The sequence below is a fragment of the Eremomyces bilateralis genome, assembly GCF_010015585.1.
Source record: "Eremomyces bilateralis CBS 781.70 unplaced genomic scaffold P152scaffold_1, whole genome shotgun sequence".
Taxonomy (NCBI): Eukaryota; Fungi; Ascomycota; class Dothideomycetes; order Eremomycetales; family Eremomycetaceae; genus Eremomyces; species Eremomyces bilateralis.
The window spans coordinates 1,423,844-1,439,884 of NW_022985067.1; the positions used below are offsets into that span (position 1 = coordinate 1,423,844).

Genomic DNA, 16,041 nt, shown 5'->3' on the forward strand with positions numbered 1-16,041 from the left:
TCAAGGAGAGCCGACGCGTTATTTGACGCGTTTCGGGGGATGACGCGAGCTCCCAAAGCGGAAGTCTAATTGAATTTCCACATCCCCCGCCTTTCCGATGCCATACGGAGTACACATAACACAATACACCTTCACCAAGCCTACTATACCGTCCTTACCGTACTGAGGTATGTAGGTACACTTTCTTGCAATCATATAGCAATCAAAATATTGCCTTAATGACCTACACTAGTCATCTATCAGCCAGCTAATCCAGCCCCCTCTCATCTCCAATGCCAACCCCCTCCTCCCTCTCCTCCCTTACTACCTCTCACGGCCTCATCTCCTCCTTCTCTACCTTCCTCACCATCGCCATCCACACCATCCTCTCCGCCCGTGCCGTCTACCCCCCCGCCTCCTTCCTCGCCGCCCGCGCCTACAACCACCCCGTCCGCCAGAACCGCCACCCGCGTGTCTGCGCCTGGATCACCGACGCCGTGCGCGCCGTCGAGGTGCAGCTGCGCACCGGCGACGTCGCCCGCGTGGTCGTCGTGCTGTTCGCGCCGCCGGGAAGTGGCAGGAGGCAGAGGGCGCTAGAGCGGTTCGTGTTTGATGTGGGGAGGTTGCCAGTTGTGTCGGCGGGGAAGGGAGATGCGGTGATTGTGCGGGAGGGAGAGGAGATGGGAGACGGGGAGGAGCGAGATGACGGGGCGGAGAGGCGGATGATGGCGGATCTGGAAGAGGAGTTCCGGGCGGTGATGGGGAGGTTGATGGGCTGCGGTCAGCGATTGGCGCCGATTCCTGAGGGGTGCACGTTTACGGTGGCGATGGAGTTGAAGACGGATGGGAAGGCGCCGGTTGGGCATCCGCAGGCGTGGATACCGGCGGAGGGGCCGCTGCAGGCGAGAAGAGAAGGGGAGGCGGGCGGTGGGGAGGATGGAAGGGTGGTGAGAGGGGGGGATTTGGAAGGGCAGAAGGTTACGGCGGTGAGAACGGTGGATGTGGGGGAGATGGCATTTGAGATGTGGATAGAGGAAGGGAAGGCGAAGTGGGACGACGGATAGGCACTCGACCAGGCCATCAGAGCAAGGGTCGATTCGGACAATGAACCAAGCAAAGGTGGGTAACAAGTTCCCATGCACCGGTTTTCTCGAACAGGATATCCTTCTTTTTATTAAGGTTGTCTGTTTTCTGTGGCATTGGCCAACAACTAAACGGTATATCAGATCTTCCGCCTCTACCGAAACACGGTATTATGAAAAATCCATGACCTCCTGCCGCGCCAAAGGGGACGTGCAATGCTCCAACCAGAACATATGACGGCGGGAACAGCCCGCGGGAACCGATCGCGGAGATATCTCGCGGCGCAGCGCTCAGGTGAAATCGGCGCAGTACGAGAACCCACGGAACTCCTCTTGCATGGCCTGGGTAAGGACTAGAGCAAACGAAGTCAGCACAGCGACCCTGTTCGCGGAACGGATGAAACATACCTGATTGCACCGGGGTCAACACCGGGGTCACGCTCGTGAACTCCTGATCGAAGTTCGATGTGTCCGTCGCCGACGAGATCTGCGGCATGAACGGCGCGGGGATGCGTTTCTGATACACATCGTCCCAGTTGATGTTGCGGAAGAACGCGTGGCTCATGATCTCCTGCGCGTCCGTGGGGCCGCTACCGAGCCGCAGCTCGGGCTCGCGCGTCAGCAGCTTCTGGAGGATCGAGACCGAGTCGCGCGGCATGTGGATCGGGTAGAGCGGCTCGTCGGCGAGGATGGCGTCGTAGATCTCGTCTTCGTCTTCGCCGCGGAAGGGGGATTGCTGGAGGAGCATTTGGTAGATGAGGACGCCGAAGGCCCACCAGTCGACGGCGCGGCCGTACTTCTTGTCGAGAAGAATCTATGCCGAAAAGATTAGCGAAATGGAGCGGAATAGAGTAGGAATAGAACTACATACTTCCGGAGCCATGAACTCAGGAGTACCGCAAAAGGTGCTCGTCGTCGAGCCGTACCACATATCCTCCTTGCAAAGACCGTAATCTGCAATCTTGATGTGCCCATCGAGTGTCAGCAGGATATTGTCCAGCTTCAAATCGCGGTAGATGACGCCATTTTCATGGAAGTACTTCAACGCCAGGCACACCTCCGCGGCGTAGAACTGCGCGCGCTTCGTGCCGAACTGGCCGCGCTGGATGTGCAGCATCAGATCGCCGCCGCTGATGTACTCCATGACGAAGTACACCCGCGTCTCCGTCTGGAAGCAGGCGTGCAGGTTCAGCAGGAAGGGGTGCTGCTCCTTGTTCGCGATGAGGAACACCCGCTTCTCCGACCGGATGCTCTCCACCTCGTCATTCTCGATGATGAACTCCTTCTTCAGCACCTTGATCGCGTACAGCTGCTTCGACGCCTTGGTTTCCGCGAGCATGACCTTGCCGAAGTTCCCCTTGCCCAGCACGGCCAGGAAGTTGAAGTGGTCCAACCCGATCCGTCGACCGTTGCCAGCCGTGTTGGCGGGGGGAGGACCTTTCTGTTCGTGTGGCTGGGGTGCCTGTCCGACAATCTGTTGGCCTGGTGGCTGTTGATGTTGTGGTGGCACCGGAACCTGCACCTGAACGGCCGGAACTTGGACTTGGGGCTGAGTGTAGGGTGCGCCTTTCGGTGGTGGCGTAGGTGCTCCCGTTTGTTGCGGCGGATACGGCGCCTGGGCACCATACCCGGAGACGTTGGCATATCGCGAGGGATCATAGGGTTGATGCTGAGATAGCTGCTGTTGTGGAGGCCGCGCCTGAGTGGGAGACTCGGGATATCCGGCATCCGATGGCTGTCCGTACTTCTGGTCCTGGCCTGACGCCGGCCCGAAATCGGTCGATGTTCGCCCGTATCCCGCGCCGCCGGCTGGAACGTTCGCTTTGCCAGCGAGTGCTGCCGTTGCCGCGGCCGCGGCAGATTGTGACCCCTGTCCCCGATGACCTGGTGGAGGTCGACCTTGGTCGGGTCCCGGCATACCGGGCTGAGCAGCGCTGTACGCAGCGGTAGCGGCGTCCACAGAATGTCCAGGAGCGCCATGGGGGGGAGGCCGTTGGCCTTGATCATAGCCCGCCTCCTTTCCATAAGAGTAGCGCTGATCAGGTTGAGGTCTATCAGTCGGCGGCCCATAACCTGCGGTTGCAGGAGGCGTTGGTCGTCCACCCGGACGCAAAGTACGGGAACTCATGGACGAGATGGACGCAGGTTGGCGTTTCTTTGCGTTCTTAATTTCGGCGAGGATTTGATTTGCGGCTTCCATCGACATGCCACAGAAGTCTGGGACGAAGTGTAAACATTGAACATGGCAGGTGAGGGAGCACTCTGGACGGGGAATTAGTGAACTGAAAATTTGAAATCGCGCAACAATAGCCATACCTGCGCATTTGCGCGACGCTTTCCTTCCCAGTGGAAGCATGTATCCACAGTGGCAACACCAGTTCGCTCCCATATTCGAGAAGCCCTCGAAACGGTGAGGAATGCGATGGTTGAGCTTCGCTTCATCCGGATCGGTCTCCGCGTTCGATTGCGTGATGCATTTCGTGACGACCTTTGGATAGCATTTCTTGTGGCAGGTGTATCTGCAATCGGAACATTGCATGCCGGCCGCGTACTTGAGGAAATCTCCACACAGCGCGCAGCGCATGATGTTGTAGAACTGCTGCTGCACAAACTTGTGGCCGTATTGTTCGTGAACATCCTCCTTTCGTTGACGAATCGCACCCTTTCGGCCCAGACCGACGTCGAATGGTCGCTTGTCGTTCGCGGTTTTGGCTAGGCGTCGTCAACATATTGTTCCACCAAACAGATTTGAATGTAAACATACCAAAGCCAATTGTGAGCTTAATACGACCCACAGGCTCAAGTGCGAACCAGGTATCGATGAAGATCGGACCGGTCTGAGGCATGCCTCCATGAGGGTTCACAGGTTGAGCTGCGGATGGTCCTCCATGACCGCCTTGGGTCGGCGGTGGGTTAAATTGTAGATCGGGCTGAATTTGCCCTTGCCCTCCGGTGCCCATTCGATCGGCAGAGACCCATCCAGATTGATTGAATTCCGCCTCGATCTTCTTTCGGCGCATCTCCTCAGCGATGTCGGCAATCCGAACCCATAACATTCCTATAGGCATGGGATGGTCGCTGCTTCGGTCATATACTGTCAATTCGATCTCATTCGCCTTGTCAATGTCGAACTCATGTGCTTCGTCGGTCCATCTATCGGTCCTGGTGGCTCTGGAGCGGCCCTTTATCACGTCTTCGACTTTGATGATCACGAATGTGTCGGGTCCTCGGCTGAAACGGCCCGATGCCGCATGGTCAACATCAGCAACAGCATGAATCCGAATGCTGAGGTGCCCCGTCAAGGGTTTGCGGGCTCCAGTAACGTTCAAGCTTTCGTCTGAGGAGGCATGCACGGTTAGCAATCTACAACGAAGTGCGCGGAGTTCCGTCTGCCTTACCATCTCCTCCATCCGCCCCTTCGATATCAACATGTAGGTCTTCATATCTCTTCAGTGCCTGCTTGAGTAGCTGGATCTTTTGGTTGCTCTCCACTCTCCTGGCTTCGGCATCGCTTTTGCTCTTCCGATCCCCTTCAATCTGATAGAGCCGGACCATCTTCTCGATCCCATCTTTGTATTGCTTCTCCACGCTAAGTTTGAACTCTAGCTGCGATAGCATGAGCTGGATGCGGGGGCCAAGGTGAGGGGTATCGTATTTGATCAGATCTAGATAAAAAGTGTTGCGTCAGCTTCTGGGCGATCGGTAATCCGCCGGCGACAAACATACCGAGTTTGCTATAATTCGGCCGAGCCTTCGGCGTCCCCGTCGCCGGACCGGGGCGAGAATAGGGAGCAGATGGCGGCATAAGTACGTCCCCTCCGCTCAGTTGACTATAGTCGCCCGGTGCATCCCCATACCCACCACCTTGTGGATGTCCGGGAGGACCTTGCTGTCCAGGCCCTCCTCGCGGGTCGGCATACTGATTCGGTCCTTGACCATCGCGACCGCCCTCTCGGTTCATGGACAAGTTGTCCATATCGGTGCCCATTTTCCTCATCTGCAGCTCGCGCATGCGACCCTCGAGGTACTCGATGTTCCTCCGGCCATCGCGGATCTGCGCGTCGAGTCGGGAGAGCACGGATGGATTGTTGGTGGACTGGCGGATGGTGTTCGCGCCCTTGATGAGCGCCTTTTCTCGGTCTATCTTCCTTATCACCTCCGCCATGACCGCATCGTCGCGATCGCCCTGGTGGTCGCCCATGGTGGTAGATTGCGGCGTGGAGGCCGTCTAGCTTCCGGGCGGGATTTGATATGGGTTGGAAAGGTTAGGCCTAATAGGCGGTGGTGGAGCCTCGCGTGCTGGAGTCGGGATATCTGTTGTGCGGCACACACGACAACGCTTCGATCGCTTCGACCGGGTGCGAAGCGATACTGTCGGCTTGCAATCGCAGAGGCCGCAGCAAGGACAACTGGAAGGTTATTCACACACGTGCCACGACTTCAAAGGTCGCTGAAGGGTTTGGCTATGCCACGCGTGAATGGCGAACGGTAGTGTGAGAGGGTCAAGCTATCAATTGGAGGAGGGTGGGATACGGTCCACGGTTCCGAAAGTGATGCAACCCCGATGCAGCTCCGCCACCATACAGTGTAGGGCTCTCCTCCTAGTGACCGAGAAAGTGGGGCTGCCCCTAAATGTTGCAGACACAGGCGGTCAAAAGCGAGAGAACGAAACCAAATATACCGGAACAGGTAGCCTGGATAGTAGGAGAGGGAGGACGGAGAATAGTGCAGGCGTTGTTGGTAGTAGGAAGAGACTGGAGAGCCCAGGGAAAGCGAAGTGGGTGAGGGACGATAGTGCTCACTAACTACTCCGCCGCTCCGGTGATGTGCGTGTGCGGGACGGATACTAAGATTTTGGCGGGGAAGGAAATCTTAGATGCTTAGTATGCCCACCACGCTCAGCTTGCTATGGTATGTAAGTAAGCCAGCAATGGGGATTCGTCCATCTAACATAAATACACAGGTTCCAGATATCCTGTGGGCGTATGTGCTACAGGCAGCGCTGCTCGAAGCTTTCACTTGAATGCTCCTTGTGTAGCGAGGCATTGTCTTGATACTCGTCGGAGCCTATTATGCCTAAAAGACACCGGAATGCAGCCTCGCATATTGATAACTGTTGATCATCATCACGCCATTGTTATCTTCGGTCTGTTTCCCTCCCTTTAAAGTCGAAAAGTCAGTCATCATAGACCACTTCGAATGATTCTAATCGGATGGGACGACAGGTTTGGTGGTGCACGCACAGGTCGTTGAGCCTGCGATCCGACGAGGTAACTACGAGTCATCAATCCGTCCCTCATGCATGCATTTAAAACTGTTATTTTCTCTTTGAAATGTCGGCGCCATATTTTCATCCCATCCTATTCGTCATTTCAGGGTGACAATCAAGGCATAGTTTGAAACAGCCCGGTTCACAAAGTCCTTTCCTCCATCAACATATACCCGAGACAGCGGTTCATGCCTTGCACAAGGAAATCCTGTGTTTTGATTTTCTACCGCGACTTGTCAAATGATCCAAAACTTGAGATAGGCTGTCCGCGACTCATTTACGTCGACAATAGCCTCGTGACCATTCATGGATAAGAAATGGACGGCGTGGATAGATTGGTGGTCGAACGCGCAGCTCCTCTCCATAGAGATGAGAGAAAAGCGATATGTTCCAGGCTAAATTTCTCATGACATGAGATCTGGTGGGCATATTGAATTCAACGTTGAGTTAAGCAGTGTGGTAGTTGCTCACCGGAATGCACCTTGTCTGTCGATCCCATGTCGTTTCCCATTATATGTCATGATTGTTGACCCGCTTTTACCATATTCTTCTTCTCTTCCGTTTTTTATTTTCAGCTGCAGAGCTCCTGTTCGTCAACTGGTTTGGTGTTCTCGGGTCTTTCAAGTGTTGAGGTATAGGATTGGTGGTCGTCCTCGACAATGGCTATTAATCCGGGGTGGATTGACACCATGGAATGCTATTGTCGCCCAACCGGGCGAGATGAGCAAATGTGTCTGGATTGTGGAAGGTATACGCCACAATATCGGTATCATTAGGAAAGGCTACTCAATCCCAAGTTGTATCTGATGTCTGTCGGATCAAGGAGGATAAGCCATGCTCCACAAGGCTTTCGAGGAAATCTGAATACGGTCAGCCAGGGCCTATAAGCCGTCATCCTTCCTTTTGGAGATGTTCTCATGATGAATCAAATGGACATCCTAATGTCCTCGGAAGGCAGGCACTCCCGTTGCGTTGTTGATTTTGTCCAGCTCTGCGTTGGCGTCTGACTGTGTCGTTGCAACCCTTCGCGGCAGGTACATGGAGGAGCAATTGCCGATGATGTGGTCCTCGGCGTAGCGTCAGCACCGGTAGCATTTGAGCTGTCCACATCATTCACATCGAGCCTACCCATGGGAGGCTGGCTTGGTTGGAGTCTTGCAGAATTAGAACTATGAAATGCGGAGGTAAGTACTGTTGTTACCAGCCACCTGCGGAGGGGCCGGTACAATTGCGCCACGATATTATTAATGATGAAACCTAAACTATGGTACTCCAGACGCAAAGGTAGCCTTAGATACCTCAGGCCACCGTTCGGTGGATCCTGGTATCCCCCGAAGGTGATTGGCGGAGCCAGCCTGAGGCGGAAAGTCCCGCTTTGGCGAACCTTTCCCGCCACCTTATATGTGGTGATGTATGAAAGTTATCTTGAATTGATTGTTGAGACCAGACATATTCACAATACAATACTAATATCATTTGAATCGTTAGATCAAGCTTTACATTATCTATTAGTTTTTGAAGATCATCGAAGATGTCTCCCTCCTCTAGTTGTGAAACTTCATAACTACAGTATGCCTATCTAACCTTAGAATGATCATACACTAAATGATAAATAGTTTCAGACGCAGACGATACATTATCTGAAGACGAATTGATTGAAGAGGCCGAAAATACTCCCTCCAACTTTTCCCTTCCGTTCACCGATGATGGTGCCCTGAATACTACACCGAAAGCTCAAAACAAAGCAACTCATACCTGCTATGCCGAAATCATGTCAATGATGAAGAAGGGACATTTTACTAGGAACCAGTTCCTCCTTTTTATGATCGATAAGCATACAGGGCAAAGGCAGACTGGGAAGCATCAACTTGTTGAAGGGTTTCTTCTTGATCTTCTCCTTGATCCCGATACGCAACGCCATATCATTAAGCATAGGCCTAAGCGTATTCTTTCTATTCTTCGACACATCTTTACCTGCATCATCTCAGACGAATTTGAAAGCCTGATGCAAGACGAGTCTCAAGTTTTTGGGGCATGGGATGCTGATAAGGCCCCTGGGAATGTTGGAAGCATGCATCAGATTGTCCGACATAGGGCACCATTATTCTTCTCTATTATTGAGTCAGTTGCCCAGCCCCTAGGCAAGGCGAAAAAATCTGGCCAGAAACCTCATCATGGACTTACTACAATGATTGCGTCCTCATTGGCCTTTTCCCGGCATAAAAAGCTATCAAATAATCTTCCTAAGAGAATTGGGCTTACATTACAAGCTGCAGGTCTGTCTCGCAAAGGTCTGAAGTATCTCCATGCCTTTGGGATGACTCCTACATATAATACGCTTCGAATTTCTACTCAGGAGACAATCGGCACAGAAATGGTATTTTTCTACAATCACGATACTATATTCCAACTTTCTAACTACATCTAGCATAGCCTTAAACAGTTTGCAAAATATCCTGGACTGGCCGTTGCAATGGACAATTGTGATGGGCATGAGCGACCATCCCATCAGCGGATTGGGAATACAGGCGAAATGTTCAGCTATACATCTGGAATTGCAGCAGTCTGTCCTCGGATACCTGAAAATGGCCTTTTACAGACAATGCGGAGACCATTTACCCTCCTGCCTCCAGAACTCTTTAACCATGATGGAGTCCAATTACCTAATACTTCAGGTATCCAAAAACAGAATGCCTTGTTCCTAATCCGGCAGGCAATTGAATTAGCCTTCCCTGATGTAACTCGACAATTGAAGGCGAGACGGATTAAACTTCCTGAGTTTCCAATAATCGATCGACTCCCAGCAGAGAAGACAGTGAAGAATAACCTTGGGCCTATACCAGTCAACCAGTCTACAACAAATGGGAATCACCAAATCCTCGAGAAGATATTCTTAGATTTTTTTAAGTTTAATATCGAGACAGACTTCACTGAACGCCTCTTCCTCGTATATGGAGATGTCAAAATAGTCATACTTCTCCGGAGCTGTATTAAAGAGCGTGCCGACTCTGAAAGGCCCTTTGATGCTTATAACTGACTACATCCAGTCCCAGCCCTTTGGCATACACGTTTGAATTTCCTTTATCTTATTACCCGCGAGTTCTATGGCATTGAAAGCTGCAATTTCCTTACATCTACTCTTTGTCACAGCGCGACCTTCCTTAACCGACGTGGCTTTTCTCGCGAGAATGCCTCATTCAAGATCATGGAAGAAGTAATTACACATAGCTTTTATGCTAGAGTTATTAGCTTCGTGATTGAACATGTTACAGGCAGCTTCTACCCCCCTAGCATTGAACAGCTTTCAACACATCTAGGAGGTCTATCACCAGCTCAATTCCAGTCATGTATTGATATGGTTTACCAACAGCTCTTCAGTGCTGACGCTCGGGCCCAGTCCCAAGTCCTTTCTTACGAATCAGAGACGCAGACACTCCGGAACTGGCTATCCCCTACAGCATACAAGCCCATCTCGGAAACAATCTCACCCAAGACTTTCAAAAAGTATGCAGGATCCTCACCTCCACAAAAGAAACTCAGCGAGATCGAGCGTATAAACCACCTTCGATTCATTTCAATAGTTGAGGCCTACCTGACCCTCCGATATGCAATCAAGCTTGGTAATATTGGTCAACTCCGACGAGCACTTACACAGTGTGCCATTATCTTTGCAGGAGCTAAGCGAGACCAATACCGATATGAGATGCTGCTCCTCTTTACCCAAACGTGTACTCAAGCCTCCGACAAGGATTTGCAGGATGCTATCCTAGCTGGGGGCTTGATTAATAATCATGAGAGGAGTCTAAACTCATGCCATGAGTTTGATCTTGACGTGGAGCATTTGAATCGGAATATCAAAGACTACCTATTAGCCCATGGGACAACATCGACATTTGGCATAGAGAAGCTTTTCTCCCATGGAGTATGGGCTATGTCTGCCACTCAGAAGATCTCTAAATACCTAGAAGGCACATTTAAGATCAAGATCAATGACTCCCATTCTATCAGCTCAGTACAGCGGCATATCATCCATCTTGCATTCTCAATCTATACTGCTCGGAAAAAGGAGGACAATGATGAACACGATGCTTTATTGCTACCATATGATCCATATAAGATCATTACTCGGAGTGGGTCATATAAAGGGAAGCCAACGAATAACTTTGTACATGGGCAATACTTTGAAGCAGCGCCACTTCTATCCCTTGGGCGCTATGAACTGTTACCATACTTTGAGGAATTTAATAAAATAGTTTAAGTAAACTGAAGAATTAACTAAAGAAGCTATTGTCTAATGGCTTATATATGAATCACATTCATCGTCATATGGTCAGGTAAGAAGTAATATCAAGATACTATCCCTAAGCATATAAATTGGACTGCTAGGGCTGCCTGCTTGCTTTGAATTTCTCAGTCGGCTTATGACTTCGCTTCCCATAAGCCCTTACTATCTCTTCATGCTTTGCTGGAGTCTCATCATGTTGATATTGATCACCCCTATTTCGTCGGAGAGGGAGGATAGTATGATCTGTAGTCATCGGCTATAAAGGCACTGGTTGGTTTACCAACTTCTGCCCTTGCTGCCGTCGCTTAGTTGGTGTCAGATCATCATCACCAATAGCAGGCATTGGCATTGGAAGTTTAAGGGGGCTGCTACCCTCAGGGAGGTTCGAAATATCTGGAAGAGTATGCAGCTTTTGTACTTGTGTAACTTGACGTCGTTTCGGGGATTTTGGGTAAGCACTAGTACCTTGTGGAACTGGAGGTTGCTGATGCTCTTGTATAGGCTGAGGAGCATCATCGACAGCTGGGCAAGGCTTTAAATGGGGCGTAAAGGTTTGATTTCCAGCATCAAACAATAAGGATAGGTCAATCACTCTATCTTGTGACCTTTCCTGCTCTTGAGCTTCCTTTGCCAAAGCCTGCCTCCTTTTTTCTTGGATCTTGCGCTGTTTCTCCTCTTTTAGTTGGTACTGAGCATGTTCATAGCTCTCCAATGCTTTGCCTAGGCTTATCAAATGTCCATCGTCACATATCCATTGGTTTTGTGGTAAAGCCTTACGAATTTCTAGCAAATCTCCAAAAAGAAGGATATAATATCCATCTGGTTTCTGTTCCTTTGGTATCCTCTCCTGAAGCTGATTGTATGTGTTTGCAAGTATTGATAGTTCCTCACGGAAGATCAACCATTGCCAATCTGGTGCATAACACCTGTCCATAGTTTGATATTCCCTTTGCGCCTCTTTATAGAAGTAGAGTTTAAAGGATCAACTAATGGTCGAAGCCTCTTTGTAGCCATTGCTTTGCTCTGGCTAGTCTTGGTTTGTGTATCCAAAGTAGATAGGAGTTAAGGGTTACAACTTCCACAGCATGTTATAGGGTCGCGTTCTAGTGTTGTGCAATCGTAGTGTGTATTAATTAACTCCCGGATACACCGTTCACCATTGGTATTGCAGAGCTGGTAAATGATGTTAGGGAGAAGTCCACGTCTCTCTGCCTCTGATGGTCTTGCTTTCGATTTCTGGCCTTTGGGGGTCTAGCTCAAATGGTCTTCGCGAGATGAGGATCCTTTAGCTCCTTGTCCTATTAAAGGCTCTTCCTCGTCATCGTTATCATCTGAAGTAGATAAATTGAGGTCTCCTGGATCTCCTCCTTGGGGCAAACCCCCCTGAGTAGTCTGGTGTTGATGCTCCTTTTGTATATCTTTTGCACGAGTTCGGTGCCCTTGGTAAGGCTGTTGGAAGAAAAGGATGGCAGTCCCAGCTGGCACGCTTCGAGCAGCACGCCCAAACCGTTGTAGGATGAGGTTGATCAGATTATCAGGGGGGATTTTCCATACAATAGATCTTGTAATATCTGGAACATCGCAACCATGTGCAAGTGCATCTGTTGAAAGGAGGATCCTAATAGGGGAATAGTAGAATTTTGAGTATATCCCTTGTTTCTCATGTTCGCTTAGGTCAGCATGGTACTGTGCCACTGTATCATTCGCTAAAACCTTAGAATATCCGTATTCTTGGAACCATGAACGGATTATCTTAGTGCAATCCCGGATTTCGCGCTTTGCCTTAAAAAAGATGATGGTTTTATCAATTTGCTCAGGCGTAGGTATAAACCCCTTCCCTTGACAATGGCAAGCACCACCACATCCTCCTGATAGGTCTTGTTCCCTGTTTGCACAATGTCGAAAGGCACCTTCGAGCAGGAAATTTAACCCGAGAAATGACTTCTGTGTATGTATAGGGATCTGCTTGACGATATAGGTAAGGTCCTCTTGGTTGGTGTCTGTTTGGATAACCTGGACATGGTCTGACAATTCTAGAAGCCCCCGGACATAGGATAATGTTAACCGGTCCAGAGTTGCGGTGGTTCCAAACCATGGAATGTCTTCAAGCTCCCGTCGGACAATACGCAGTTCTGTATAGGAATGGCGGAACTTATCACCCCAGTCAAAAACTAGGTGAAGCTCGTCAATGCAAATAGAAAGCAGATGGGACCGAAATAGCCGATCCTGGATAAGGATACGGAACCTCTTGCCAATCAATTGCTCTGGTGAGGTAATAATGTGAGTGTAAGCACCTTTCTGTACTTCTTGAATCGCTCCATCATTCATGTTTGATGCATTTAAGAAGATAGGTCGGGTTCTAGGGATCGATGAGATCTTCTTTTCTTGCTCTTTACCAAGTGCATCAAGGGGGACGATCACAATGACAACAGATCCTCTAGAAAGGCATGGCAGTGCTTGATGGATTAAGCTCTTGCCAAAGGATGTCTTTGCCGTTAAGATCAGGTCTCTCTGTTTGAAAAGGAGGTGTGCAATACACCGTGCCTGGTCATCCTTTGCTTCGAACTCAAAGAAGGACTGGATTCCTTCCTTAACCACCAATATTTGATCCTGCCATTGTGCCTCCATACACCGTTCCACTTTCCTTTGTATATCCTGCAGCTCCTGCTTCTTAATTGGGTCGACTTCAGAAAATAGATTGATGTTGGTTCGCCAGTCTTGCTTTGGTTTAGGCCCACGTTTCTGCTTTGGTGGCATGAAGAGAATGTACTATACTGTATAAGGACTCTGGATAATAGGGGGATTGACTTTGATGGAATATGTATTATAATTTAAGGATTATTGGAGCAAGTTTGCTAGCGTTTGAAGGAATAGAATAGGGATAGTTCAGCTAAACTCGAGTTAATCTCGATATCCAAAAGGGGGAATTGTTTTATACGTAGATATCCTTACAGAGAATGATTGAAAGTATACTTTATATATGTTTTGGATGGATATATGGATCTTAATGGTGTATATTGTGCATCGGGAGTCGAGATGGATGGAGATATGCTGAGAATCCTTAATAGCCACTAGTGCAACTTGACTGCAATTGATCTCAGCCCCTAGGATGTAGGGACACTTTAAAAATAGATAGTCTGAAAGGGAGTAATCAAAAGTATAGTATCTATATGTTTTCAAAGGCCAATTGGTTGTTGAAAAGCAGCAGTATGGCCTTCAATATGTTCGCTATCGTGATTTTGGTTGGGAAAGCTTCACTAAACCCTGATATTTTGGCTCAGACGCTGTTGGTAGTGGCGCCAAGTCTTCGGATCTTCCTTGTCACGTGCCTGTCAGTGGCTGGGGTATCTGAGACTACGTAAAGGCATGAATCAGGAATTCGGCATAACTACAGTGATTACCTACGGTAGTTAATAGAACTGTGATTACCAAGCAGAACAAGGCGTACCTCCAGTTGAGCAGATTCCACGTCAACTATAATATCCGTACTATCTAAATGGAATAATAATACCAGTGCCAGACGCGTAACTCCGAAGGGATGCAGTTCCTTGTGCGTTTCACAAGTTTCCTAATTACCTACCTACTCTGTTTTCTGCTCTTATTACCGCCCAAGACTTGGTAATAACAGCTAACAATGGCACCATGAACCAGTTGTCATTACCAATAAAGGTTTTGTAAGCACCCCCTTCCAGATGTGATCTCGGTTTAGCAAAGATCCCAACTGTTGCAGGGCTAATTTCCCATACCTGCCCCTATGATTATCACGAATCAATATTAATAATACCAGCTTACCTGTTATTCCCCTTGCGCGGACCATTGGAAGGAATCTCACGATGGCCATCTTGGCAACTTCGGACCGAAGCGCCTAACACCGCCCATCATCACTTTCGCCAATATCTCGGCTCGCTCACTCGGACGAATTGTAACGGCCGCCATGGAGCCCACTTGATATCGTGGCTTCATGGCGCAATCCCCTTACTCGGGTACATACACCGAGGAGGGGGAGCGGTGCCGACGAGCATACAGCTATGTACGGGAAGTAATGTAATCAGTCTCCTTTGTCTACCACATCCTTCCAATTAGTTAGCGGGGCAAGCCACTACGCAACGGTGTTCTTCAATGTCGGATCTTCTCCTCTCTGTCTTACCCCTCTCTGGTCGATTGCCGGGACTTTGAGAACTATATATTGCGGCTTGATCCTCGCGATATCCTCCTCGTCAGACGTCAATCCACCCTATCTAAACATCAAACAAATACTTACATCTTCACACTAAAGCCGCCATGCCTCCAACACTGCCAGGCCGTCTGGGTGACTCCAATCTGTCTCCCAAGACCGACCCTCGCACACATGCCCGAATCGTCGAAATATTGGGCCCATTTGGGGCCTGCGACCTCCCTCCTCCGGTTCCTAAAATGGACATCAATGATCCGAAATCCTACGCCGAATGGATGGTTCAGTCGGAGGCGGGACTGAAGCTGGTATACAACTCCCCTAAATCGCTCTCCGTCGAGCTTCCCCCTGTCGAGTCCTCCTCGGTCACGATCAAGGGGCGCAAGGGCAATGACATCGCACTGCACATCCAGCGGCCAAAGGGCGTCTCGGGACCTCTACCAGCGGTGACCTATATCCATGGAGGCGGTATGGTCATCAATGAAGCCATGCTAGACCCTCATGTGGACTGGGCGAAAGCCATCGCGGCTTCTGGTGCCATTTCCATCATCGTGGATTTTCGAAATGCCCTCCCACTGGATCCTTCCACCTCGTTCCCTGCCGGACTGCATGATAGCGTGGATGCCATCTTATATCTCCACTCGCAGCGAAAAGAGCTCGGGATCAGCAAACTCATCGCACAGGGAGAGAGTGGAGGCGCCAACCTCACCATCGCTGCCGCCCTGTCCCTGAAGCAGGAGGGCAAGACCGACGTGCTGGACGGGTTCTATGCCCTCGTGCCGTACATCTCGGGCGCGTACGGCAAGTCCGATGAATGGAAGCTAAAGCATCTCCCCAGCCTGGTGGAGTGCGACGGATACATGCTTGCCAACGACGGGATGGCGTACATGGCGAGGGCCTACGAGCCCACCGGAACAGCGGAGGAAAACCCGTTGGCGTGGCCGTGGTGGGCGACGGAGGAGGATCTGAAGGGGCTTCCGCCCGCCGTGATTAACGTGGCCGAGTTGGACCCGCTCCGAGATGAGGGTCTGGATTTCTCGAGGAAGTTGCGGAGAGCCGGGGTCAATGTCGAGGCGAATATCAAAGTAGGACTGATGCACGGAACGGAGATTCTGGCGCGCGACGTGCTGGAGACGGAGCATCTGGCAGCTGCGAGAGATATCGTTAGGTTTGCGAATGCGCTTTAGGCCCTTCGTCTAGATTATTCGGATTGCAATAATGTTGGATATCTTTACTCAACACCCCTGCACTAGTT

General features: G+C 50.3%; 6 protein-coding genes across 6 annotated transcripts; 3 read left to right on the forward strand and 3 right to left on the reverse strand.

The window, feature by feature from the left end:
- Positions 1–108: 108 nt before the first annotated feature.
- P152DRAFT_478321 (DNA-binding protein) lies at positions 109–1,043 on the forward strand (the record flags this gene model as incomplete). Its single annotated transcript, XM_033681647.1, has 1 exon — positions 109–1,043. The coding sequence occupies exon 1, from the start codon at positions 273–275 to the stop codon at positions 1,041–1,043; it is 771 nt and encodes a 256-aa protein (XP_033538944.1). The 5' UTR covers positions 109–272.
- A 309-nt stretch (positions 1,044–1,352) lies between these two features.
- P152DRAFT_387178 (kinase C-like protein) lies at positions 1,353–5,226 on the reverse strand (the record flags this gene model as incomplete). The annotated part of the gene is made up of 7 exons (XM_033675873.1): positions 1,353–1,414; positions 1,470–1,875; positions 1,933–3,323; positions 3,378–3,773; positions 3,826–4,398; positions 4,460–4,726; positions 4,788–5,226. 7 exons carry the CDS (start codon positions 5,224–5,226, stop codon positions 1,353–1,355), a joined length of 3,534 nt encoding a protein of 1,177 aa, XP_033538945.1.
- A 2,096-nt stretch (positions 5,227–7,322) lies between these two features.
- Positions 7,323–8,984, forward strand: P152DRAFT_15214 (uncharacterized protein). The gene is made up of 4 exons (XM_033673939.1): positions 7,323–7,514; positions 7,607–7,899; positions 7,947–8,707; positions 8,764–8,984. Exons 1-4 carry the CDS (start codon positions 7,507–7,509, stop codon positions 8,767–8,769), a joined length of 1,068 nt encoding a protein of 355 aa, XP_033538946.1. The 5' UTR covers positions 7,323–7,506; the 3' UTR covers positions 8,770–8,984.
- Positions 8,985–10,871: 1,887 nt separating this feature from the next.
- On the reverse strand, positions 10,872–11,549 carry P152DRAFT_510573 (uncharacterized protein; the record flags this gene model as incomplete). The annotated part of the gene is made up of 2 exons (XM_033682669.1): positions 10,872–11,008; positions 11,081–11,549. The coding sequence occupies 2 exons, from the start codon at positions 11,547–11,549 to the stop codon at positions 10,872–10,874; spliced, it is 606 nt and encodes a 201-aa protein (XP_033538947.1).
- Positions 11,550–12,526: 977 nt separating this feature from the next.
- Positions 12,527–13,243, reverse strand: P152DRAFT_388082 (P-loop containing nucleoside triphosphate hydrolase protein; the record flags this gene model as incomplete). The annotated part of the gene is made up of 1 exon (XM_033675906.1): positions 12,527–13,243. A coding segment is annotated over one exon (717 nt), but the record flags the coding sequence as incomplete, so codon positions are not given.
- A 1,269-nt stretch (positions 13,244–14,512) lies between these two features.
- On the forward strand, positions 14,513–16,031 carry P152DRAFT_453897 (Brefeldin A esterase). The gene has a single exon (XM_033678477.1). The coding sequence runs from the start codon at positions 14,897–14,899 to the stop codon at positions 15,971–15,973; it is 1,077 nt and encodes a 358-aa protein (XP_033538949.1). The 5' UTR covers positions 14,513–14,896; the 3' UTR covers positions 15,974–16,031.
- Positions 16,032–16,041: the final 10 nt, after the last annotated feature.

Excerpts from the sequence above, each read along its gene's own strand:
- P152DRAFT_15214 (XM_033673939.1), top strand. Across the intron at positions 7,900-7,946 it reads TGTGAAACTTCATAACTACA|TTTCAGACGCAGACGATACA; the intron begins GTATGCCTATCT and ends AATGATAAATAG.
- P152DRAFT_453897 (XM_033678477.1), top strand. The coding sequence starts at position 14,897 with ATGCCTCCAACACTGCCAGGCCGTCTGGGTGACTCCAATCTGTCTCCC.